At 48.9% G+C, this 11,218-nt stretch overlaps 1 protein-coding gene across 1 annotated transcript in view; it reads right to left on the reverse strand.

Annotated features, from left to right (window-relative positions):
* The window catches only part of ACTR2 (actin related protein 2), a 277,715-nt gene that overhangs the window by 186,920 nt on the left and 79,577 nt on the right, over positions 1 to 11,218 (reverse strand). Inside the window, exon 3 of the mRNA XM_086927591.1 lies at positions 3,653 to 3,868. Coding sequence (XP_086783717.1) covers positions 3,653 to 3,868 — 216 coding nt within the window. The remainder of the gene's footprint in view (positions 1 to 3,652; positions 3,869 to 11,218) is intronic.

Below are 11,218 nucleotides of genomic sequence, written 5' to 3' on the forward strand. Positions count from 1 at the left end.
AGACCGTTTGGTCTGAAGAGTCGGCAGTGGAGAAACAGATCATTTGTAACACGGATATCAGGTAAGTTTGTTTTGGTTCTTTATGGATATGGTACCGTTTGGGTTTTAGTTTGGTACAGTCTAAGTACTGTCTCGATAAAAAACATTTCCAAATACTTTGCCATGTAAAACTAACAATTTAGTTTTTCTTTCAAAATGCTTGGCCTAAGCAAACTTTGGAATTTGCGTTGTCGTCGTTGTTCTGAAGATGCTGGATTGGAAGAAGCTCAACCTGCGCCTCCTGAGGTAAGCCCTAATTTTGATATGTATGTGAAATATGGTCTTGGCCCTATTACATTTAGTACATTATAGCACAAATATACAAGGGACAATGCCGAGTTGCAGTGTCCTTCGACGGGCACCTTTGATGAACAAAAGATTGTTTTATTACAGGAACAGTTATTTAAGAGACGCAGTAGACATTCGATGTTTGACTCCCTCTGGACTTGGTAGAAGGAGGCCAGACAGAGGCGGTTAAAGATGGAGAGGGACGCACAGAAAGGGAAAATGCAAACATTAACGCAAAAAGCTGTAGCATATGATAAGAGAAACACAAGAGTCAGGAATTGAATATGTTATGTTATGTTATGTTATGTTATGCTGGTTTTTTTATAGCGCTCGGCTACTCAAAAGAGTGTCCCGGCGCTTTGATTGCAGACCTGTCTCATAACACAACAGGAAGGGAGAAGAAATAAATTAACAAGAAACAGAAAATACAGAGAGGAAAGAAAAACAGAACCCAGGGCGCAGCTAAGAGGTGAAAAGCCAAGTTTTAAGCCCTTTCCTAAAAACCAGTAGGTTGGACGTGCTACGTAGCACCACTGGCAGCGTGTTCCAGAGCTGGGGGGCTAGCAATCTGAAGGAACGGCCTCCAATACGTGCCCTTTTGACACGAGGAACATTTGCAAGGTACAAAGACCCTGACCTCAGGGACCTGGCTGGATGATAAAACGCCAGCCTTTTTTGGAGGTATTTCGCTCCTGTCAAATGCAGTGCCTTATGTGCCAACGTCAAGGCCCTAAAGATTATCCGCTTCCGAATGGGAAGCCAGTGCAGAGCCTGCAGGAGGCCCGAGGCTCTAGCACGGCGAGATAGTCCAAAGATAGCCCGTGCTGCCGAGTTCTGGACCACCTGTAGCCGTTGAAGCAGGTATTCCGGCAGGCCAAGATAAAGAATGTTCGCATAATCAATACGCGACCCAATTAACGCCTGCACTGTGACTTTCCTGTGCTCCTCTGATAGTAAAGGGAGAAACTTACGCAACATCCGGAGCAGGCCAAAACACGTGCCGGTAAGGCCGATTATCTGGGAGCGCAGTGTGAGGCCATTATCGATCTTAATCCCAAGGTTTTTCGCAACCTGGGAAGAACTAGCTGGTGGGAACATGTTCTCCGGCCACCACACCTTCCAGTCCGGATCTACACTGCACCCGAAGAAGAGGACCTCGGATTTATCCGAGTTGCACTTGAGGCTGTTGTGTTGGAACCACTGAAACACAGCCTCAAGGCAACCCCGGATCCTCTCTCCGTTGAAGTCCACACCCCTCTCACAGGTGAAGAGCAGCTGGGTATCGTCAGCGTAAGAAACGATCTGAGCCCCGAAAGACTCCGCCAAGGCCGCCAAAGGGGTCATGAAGATATTGAAAAGGGTCGGGCTCAATACCGAGCCCTGAGGGACCCCGACCCCCAATGGCGCCATCTCGGCGGAGCAGGCGGAGGCCCAGACCGTTTGTCGACGGCCCGTCAAGAAGGAACGAAACCAATTGAGCAATTGAGAATATGAAGATACAAGATTTTGGTTGCATATTGACAAGTCTTATTTGGCCAAAGAGGAAAATTATACTTTCGTAGAGGAGCAGTTAGATATTCGACCCCAGCCTCCTTATGCCCCGCAGAGGATATACCCCACTGTACCTTTATAGTCAAAGCAGCTAAAAGTGAATTTCACAACCCTAGATTTATCGATACCAGGGTACCTGTAACCCCAGGGGTGGGGAAAATATGACCCACTAAAAAAAATGAGGAATTACATGGGGAATTGGTCATTTCAGTCCACAGTCCCATGCTATGTCCTCATTTCCCCCATGCTTTCACAAAGAGATTTGCGTTCTCAGCAGCCGAAATCTTCATGTGAAAGTAAAGAGATGCACAAAGTTGCTGTGTTTCTCATAACTCCATTGGTGCAAGTAGCTGCTAAAAGCAGCACCACTGGAATTAAGAAGCCATGCCTAATGAAAACCTTAGATTCATATGTACATATCAGTCATACTGGTTATCCTGCAAATCTTTCACCATAAAACACTTCAGGACCCAACTTGCAAACTTACCTACACAGAGAAACTTACCCACTCCAAGATTCCAATAAATGTTACCTTTAAATGCTCACTTCCTCCCATAATAAAGCCAATTCTGAATATTTCCCGACACTGACAACCTTCCACTGATCCCAAAAGAGTTAAAGTACTTGAACCTAGGCCTCTTCCTAATCCCTCCCACAAGTCATCACCCAATATCATTTACCTGTTGGCTTTGCTACATGCTTTAAAACAAAATTAAAAGCCATTTAACTAACTGTAGTATGACACAACAGATCCTCTATGGTGCTCAACTATCTCACTCTCTCACGAAAAGACCTCCAATATTTTTTTCTCAGCCTTCCCCTCCCCATGGATATCCAAACTAGTTTCTGCTCTAAAAATGTCTCATACCCATATGCCCTTAAAACAATCAACCCTTCTGTTGTCCTTTTAGCCCATAATCAATGACACCAAACTCCTCGTGCTTCATTCAAAACACTGATACTCGCCACATGCAAAAATTAGCTCACAACAGATACAGTAAACAATTAAAATTTATTCTATATTTCCATTTACCAAATCATCTCCACAAAACTTGCAAAATCGGGGACTACCTTATCCACCCACCACTTCTGTAACCTCTCCAAGTTTCTTTCCACAAACTGCATCCAAATAAATAGTCCTCAGCAATCTGTTCATATTTATTACCTAGGACCACCAAATAATTTCTCATTCCAACCTTCTTATAATCCATTTGCTTCATTCATGCTTTGTGACTGCAAAATCCACCTAACCACTAACCCATTCATCATATCAAGTTGTTTCTGCCCCAGCTCTCTGTCAGCCTCCGAGGTGTCTCTTGTGAAGCCATTCCTCTTCTCCCTTTACACAACCTCAACAGGTGACAAACACTCCATTTCGCTTTTCATACTACTTTATCAGTGATCACACAAAAAAATCTTTTTTTAAAAGGCCAGCATCACAAAAAGGCTTTTACGTAAAAATGATTCACAGTTAAAACAATACTAAGCTGCACGGTTAAAACAATATTCTACATAACGTGAACCAAACTTAGCTGGGAAAAATACTCAAGACAACACTAAAAAAATAAAAGGATAATTACATATACAAGTATTAAAAAAATGACAGCGTTGTATGCTTTTTCTGGTAAATGGCAACAACTTTGTTATGTTCTAAATTCCTAAGCTTATCATAAACCCCAAAATGCCAGCAAAGATTAATGAACAAATCGGTAGTAGAAATTCTCAAAATTGTGTTGAAGGTCACACCAGATATTCTGTTCCATTTGTAACTAACCTCTACAATCTTTTCACGATTTTTAGTCGGGTTCATTGGAGGCTCTGTGAGCAGGATTTTACAATTCTTCGTGTCAATATTCAACTTTTCAGGTCCAAATGTGTAGTCCCAGAGGTGTTTCATGTCATCCCAGTTGCGAACAATGCCATTTTCCATAGGGTAGTTCACCTCTAACATGGATCGCAATGTACTTGCCTCATCGCCTACCATGAGATCCTGCAAAGAAAAAGATCAACAGCGTTGGTCGGAATTCCTTATGTGACAACATTCAGATATCAATGAAAAGGGTCTATAGCGTAGAACAAAAGCCTGTGGTACAATACTGGATTCAAGGTTAAATACAAGGGTACAGATTGTGAGGGCTGTAACAAACAAAAATAGTGAAGGCTGTATAAGGATAGGACAAAAGTGATTTTCTGTTCCCTTCTAGTCGTAAGTACTGATAGATCTCTCTTCCAGGATCTCTCACTGCCTGTCAAACTCCCTCTAAATCAGTTTAATTTTCAATCGCTGCAATCTGCCTATGAGTCTCTTTGGCTCGGTCAATTCCCGCCAGTCTCTTTCCCAATGATTGGCCCTCTGCCACTGCTTCTCTTTTGCATTCTCTCCTGTGCCACCTCAGTAGCCCCAGCAGGACTTCAGAGTGGAGGTAAGAGAGAGAGAAGAGCACATGCAGCTCAGCAGGTCGCACTGCTGCTCGTGGTGAGGGGTTATGCTATATTAAGTAAATCTGGTTAGTCATTATTATTATTACGATAGTAGTTTAGCATTTTGCTCCTGAGCGCCTTTTCACATCGTGAGCAGCCTGTCTGGCACATAAGACCGAAGAAGAACAGGCCACCAACATTTGGCGGCCACAAGTGGATGCACTGTGGTGCTATGTAAGAATATTCTCTGGTCTAGGGTGTGAAAAGCACTGTTAAATGTGTTTTGGGGTTTAGAGGATAATGGCAGAAGATCAGGCAGGGACATCATCAACTAAGGAGAGGGAGAACTGGTAGCACGAAAAAAAGGCTAAACCATAAGAAGTCCTCCTTTCAGCATCCTAACAGACATGTACGTGCGCAGTACGAGACGTCAGCAGTGAGTGGGTGTTTTCCTTCTGTCACTTGAATGCTGCTAACAGAATAAATTTAGTGAGCTCAGCCTTCCATCATACTAAGTACAACTCAACACTAGTGTATGCTGCCCTGTGCTAAATAAATCGATCAAGGCCTTAAAACTGAATATTTCTCACAGGTGGTAAATCAAGTTAAAGATTTGATAAACCACAATCTTGGGAATGATGGGTATGAAATTAAAGAATAATTAACGTGACGTAATGTCTCAATTTTGTACATATGTACGAATTGTAATCAGTATGATGTATCAATACAGTACATTTGACTGTTGCTTGAGGCTGTGATTTGTTAATCAAATCTGCTGAGCTATTACAATTCAGGTAAATAAATAGAAGGAATTCAGGAACCAAAGCCACAGTATAATAATTCATATCAAAACCTTCTGAGAGGAGAACTTTGCTCCGTGTGTATTTAAGAGCACACTGTATTTTACGAGAGGGCAATTAGCATTTTCCCTCTGTTCACAAAGGATTGCTTCGGAAGGCAAATTAATCCATGTCAGAAATGTATTTCACATTGCCCTACGCTGTATCACAGCCCCGTGAACAACTGCAGACCATCTGAAGGCAGGCAAACATCTGATGCACAGATACATTCTGTGACAAGGGCTTTTTCTTGTCTGGTATGTTCTTTAAAAGTGCAACAGTCCAATATTAATAGGGTAGAGAGAAACTTGGTCCGTCAACTCGCTCCTGGTGTATTCAATCATCGGAGTCACAAGCACTGCCCTAATAACATACCTCAATACATTACACAAATTGGTAAATTCCAATTCACTACTCGAGTAAGTGTCTTATTAGTATACAGGTGAAGTTGGTAGAGGGGTGTCGGTGGAGAGCCATAGAAAATATGCTATTAAGAGATATTGCGGATGCCCGTCCGTTTGCAAACACAAACCAATTAATTGAATGTAAATGTGAGAAGACTCATATATTGAAGCTTTATGACCCAAGTTCTCGTTGGGTGCAGAGTGTAACCTTTCATCAAATGAATATTTAAATTCCCTCTAACAAAAGCCCGATAAACTCAAAGAGGTTTTCTCAATACAACAAACCTTTCATAGACCACAAGAACCCTAACTAAATTACCTGTCTAATACTCTTGCTGCTTTTTAGGTCGAGCCTAAGGCATTGCTTTAGCAATGCTTGTTGGCGAGATTATAGTAGGCGACCTAAAAAGTCTAACAAAACTGCGGATCGACACAGTGCATGTGAGCACAACCACGCGCTCGTGCGCGGGCTCCACCTCTGCTGCTACTTCAGCTCACCAGGCTGCACACCCCCTCACCCCTCGTTCGCCAATGTCCCTCCCACCCTTCCTTTGATCTGATGGGTGTGCACATCTCCAGCCAAATCACACACCACCATTTGTCTGTGCCTCGGCATCAAACTTCAAAGGCTGCGGCTCCCTCGCCCCCCCCTTCCGGGTGCACATTGCACACCACCATTTGTCTGTGCCTTGGCATCAGACTTCAAAGGATGCCGCTCACCCTGCCCCCCCCCCCGCCACAGCAATGCCTATAGCTTGTTTTTTTTTTTTGCATCCACTTCGCGGGGAAGCCGTGTTTTGTTCGGCGTTCTCTGCACCTTTCTCGTTTTTTTTCTGGACGAAAGTGAAAGCCTACCGTGCTTGTTTACAGTAGCCTTGCTCCTCTAATGCTGTTGCTGTGTTGCCATCTCTCTAGGGACACTCCGCTTGCTAGCTGCAATGCTACATCCGCTAGGCTTTGCCTCTAGACACGTTGATCCCTCGCAGACTGTGCTGACTCTGCCCCTCCTGATTCTGAAACTGACCAACGCAGTCACCACGCAGTCTTTTCTCTTTGTCTTATGATGTCTGCCCTGCCAACATTTACTTCGGACCCTCACACCTCCTCACCCTCACACACCATCACTCACCATCACACACCCTCACACACCCTCACACACCCTCACTCACCATCACACACCCTCACACACCCTCACACACCCTCACACACCCTCACCCCTCACATCCTCACAACCCCTCACCCTCACACTCCCTCACCCTCACACACCTCCCACACCCTCACACCCCCTCACCCCCACACACCCCCTCACCCCCACACACCCCCTCACCCCCACACACCCCCTCACCCCCACACCCCCCCTCACCCCCACACACCCCCTCACCCCCACACACCCCCTCACCCACCCTTTCACCCTCACACACCCTCTCAGATCCTCACCCTCACACACCCTCTCACCCCCTCTCACCCTCACTCCCCCTCTCACCGTCACATCCCCTCTCACCGTCACATCCCCTCTCACCGTCACATCCCCTCTCACCGTCACATCCCCTCTCACCGTCACATCCCCTCTCACCGTCACATCCCCTCTCACCGTCACATCCCCTCTCACCGTCACATCCCCTCACCGTCACATCCCCCTCACCGTCACATCCCCCTCACCCTCACACACCCTCTCACCCCTTCACCCTCACTCGCCCTCTCACCCACCCTCCCCCTCACATACCCTCTCACCCCCACACACCCACACCCTCACCCTCACACCCCCACACACCCACACCCTCACCCTCACACCCCCTCACACCCACACCCTCACCCTCACACCCCCTCACACCCACACCCTCACCCTCACACCCCCTCACACCCACACCCTCACCCTCACACCCCTCACACCCACACCCTCACTTACCCTCACCCTCACCCTCACACACCCTCACCCTCACACACCCTCACCTTCACCACTCTACCGCCCTCAATCTACCTCTACCGCCCTACCTCTGCTGCCCTCACGCTACCACTCTACCGCCCTCACGCTACCGCCCTCACGCTACCACGCTACCGCCCTCACGCTACCACGCTACCGCCCTCACGCTACCACGCTACCGCCCTCACGCTACCACGCTACCGCCCTCACGCTACCACGCTACCGCCCTCACGCTACCACGCTACCGCCCTCACTCTACCGCCCTCACTCTACCGCCCTCACTCTACCGCCCTCACTCTACCGCCCTCACTCTACCGCCCTCACCCTACCGCCTCACGATACCACTCTACCGCCCTCACTCTACCACCCTCACTCTACCGCCCTCACTCTACCGCCCTCACTCTACCGCCCTCACTCTACCGCCCTCACTCTACCGCCCTCACGCTACCGCCCTCACGCTACCGCCCTCACGCTACCGCCCTCACGCTACCGCCCTCACTCTACCACTCCACCGCCCTCCCGCTACCACTCCACCGCCCTCCCGCTACCACTTCACCGCCCTCACTCTATCTATCGCCCTCACTCTATCTATCGCCCTCACTCTATCTATCGCCCTCACTCTATCTATCGCCCTCACTCTATCTATCGCCCTCACTCTATCTATCGCCCTCACTCTATCTATCGCCCTCACTCTATCTATCGCCCTCACTCTATCTATCGCCCTCACTCTATCTATCGCCCTCACTCTATCTATCGCCCTCACTCTATCTATCGCCCTCACTCTATCGCCCTCACTCTATCTATCGCCCTCACTCTCTATCTATTGCCCTCACTCTCTATCTATTGCCCTCACTCTATCTATCCCCCTCACTCTTTTGCCCTCCCTGTCTTCCACCCACCTCCTTCTCTAACTCCCTGTTCACCTCTCTTCTTCAGAGCTGATCTGCTACTCTCTTCCACCCACCTCCTTCTTCTTTAACTCCCTGTTCTCTTCTGCTGTGCTGATCTGCTGCTCTCTTCCACCCACCTCCTACCGCCCTCACGCTACCGCCCTCACGCTACCGCCCTCACACTACCGCCCTCACGCTACCACCCTACCGCCTCACGATACCACTCTACCGCCCTCACTCTACCGCCCTCACGCTACCACCCTACCGCCTCACGATACCACTCTACCGCCCTCACTCTACCGCCCTCACTCTACCGCCCTCACTCTACCGCCCTCACCCTACCGCCTCACGATACCACTCTACCGCCCTCACTCTACCGCCCTCACTCTACCGCCCTCACTCTACCGCCCTCACGCTACCGCCCTCACGCTACCGCCCTCACGCTACCACTCCACCGCCCTCCCTCTACCACTCCACCGCCCTCCCGCTACCACTCCACCGCCCTCTCGCTACCACTCCACCGCCCTCTCGCTACCACTCCACCGCCCTCCCGCTACCACTCCACCGCCCTCCCGCTACCACTTCACCGCCCTCACTCTATCTATCGCCCTCACTCTATCTATCGCCCTCACTCTATCTATCGCCCTCACTCTATCTATCGCCCTCACTCTATCTATCGCCCTCACTCTATCTATCGCCCTCACTCTATCTATCGCCCTCACTCTATCTATCGCCCTCACTCTATCTATCGCCCTCACTCTATCTATCGCCCTCACTCTATCTATCGCCCTCACTCTATCTATCCCCCTCACTCTATCTATCCCCCTCACTCTATCTATCCCCCTCACTCTTTTGCCCTCCCGGTCTTCCACCCACCTCCTTCTCTAACTCCCTGTTCACCTCTCTTCTTCAGAGCTGATCTGCTACTCTCTTCCACCCACCTCCTTCTTCTTTAACTCCCTGTTCTCTTCTGCTGTGCTGATCTGCTGCTCTCTTCCACCCACCTCCTTCTCTAACTCCCTGTTCTATTCTTTTCTCCCTCTGCTGATCTGGTGCTCTCTTCCACCCACCTCCTTCTTTGACTCTGTTCTCTTCTCCTGTGCTGATCTACTGCTCTCTTCCACCTGCCTCCTTCTTTAACTCCTTGTTCTCTTCTCCTGTGCTGATCTGCCGCTCCCTTCCACCTGTCTCCTTCTTTAACTTCCTGTTCTCTTCTCCTGTGCTAATCTGCTGTTCTCTTCCACCTGCCTCTTTTTCCAACTCCCTGTTCTCTTCTTCTGCGCTAATCTGCTGTTCTCCTCCACCACCTCTTTCTCTAACTCCCTGTTCTCTTCTCCTGTGCTGATCTGCAGCTCTCTTCAACCCCACCTCCTTCTTTAACTCCCTGTTCTCTTCTCCTGTGCCAATATGTTGTTCTCTTCCACCCACTTCCTTCTTTAACTCCCTGTTCTGTTCTCCTGTGCTGATCTGCCGCTCTCTTCCACCTGCCTCCTTATTTAACTCCCTGTTCTCTTCTTCTGTGCCGATCTGCTGTTCTCTTCCACCCGCCTACTTCTTTCACTCCATGTTCTCTTCTCCTGTGCTGATCTGCTGCTCTCTTCCACCCGCCTCCTTCTTTGACTCTGTTCTCTTCTCCTGTGCTGATCTACTGCTCTCTTCCACCCGCCCCCTTCTTTAACTCCCTGTTTTCTTCTGCTGATCTGCTGCTCTCTTCCACCTCGCCTTCTTCTCTAACTCCCTGCTCTCTTCTCCTGTGCTAATCTGCTGCTCTCTTCAACCCCACCCCCTTCTTTAACTCCCTGTTCTCTTCTACTGTGCTGATCTGCTCTTCTCCTTCACCCACCCCTTCTCTAACTCCCTGTTCTCTTCTGCTGTGCTGATCTGCAGCTCTCTTCCACCCACCTCCTTCTCTAACTCCCTGTTCTCTTCTTTTCTCCCTCTGCCGATCTGCTGTTCTCTTCCACCCGCCTACTTCTTTCACTCCATGTTCTCTTCTCCTGTGCTGATCTGCTGCTCTCTTCCACCCGCCTCCTTCTTTCACTCTGTTCTCTTCTCCTGTGCTGATCTACTGCTCTCTTCCACCCGCCCCCTTCTTTAACTCCCTAGTCTCTTCTCCTGTGCTGATCTGCTGCTCTCATCCACCCCACCTCCTTCTTTAACTCCCTGGTCTCTTCTCTTCTCCTGTGCTGAACTGCTGTTCTCTTCCACCCGCCTCCTTCTTTAACTCCTTGTTCTCTTCTCCTGTGCTGATCTGCTGCTCTCTTCCACCCACCTCCTTCTTTAACTCCTTGTTCTCTTCTCCTGTGCTGATCTGCCGCTCTCTTCCACCTGTCTCCTTTAACTTCCTGTTCTCTTCTCCTGTGCAATCTGCTGTTCTCTTCCACCGCCTCTATTTCCAACTCCCTGTTCTCTTCTCTTGTGCTAATCTGCTACTCTTCCACCCCACCTCCTTCTTTAACTCCTTGTTCTCTTCTCCTGTGCTGATCTGCTGCTCTCGTCCACCCCACCCCCTTCTTTAACTCCCTGTTCGACTCTCACGTGCTGATCTGCTGCTCTCTTCCACCCTCCTCCTTCTTTAACTCCATGTTCCCTTCTGCTGTGCTGCTCTCTTCCACACACCTTCTCCAACGCTGTTCTCTTCTCCTGCGCTAATCTGCTGCTCTCTTCCACCCTCCTCCTTCTCTAACTCCTAGTCTCTTTTCCTGTGCTGATCTGCTGCTCTCTTCAACCCCACCTCCTTCTTTAACTCCCTGTTCTTTTCTCCTGTGCTGATCTGCCGCTCTCTTCCACCCGCCTCCTTCTTTAACTCCCTGTTCTCATCTCCTGTGCTAATCTGCTGCTCTCTTCCACCCACCTCCTTCTCTA

Source organism: Lissotriton vulgaris, chromosome 6 (assembly GCF_964263255.1).
Source record: "Lissotriton vulgaris chromosome 6, aLisVul1.2, whole genome shotgun sequence".
NCBI classification, from domain to species: Eukaryota; Metazoa; Chordata; class Amphibia; order Caudata; family Salamandridae; genus Lissotriton; species Lissotriton vulgaris.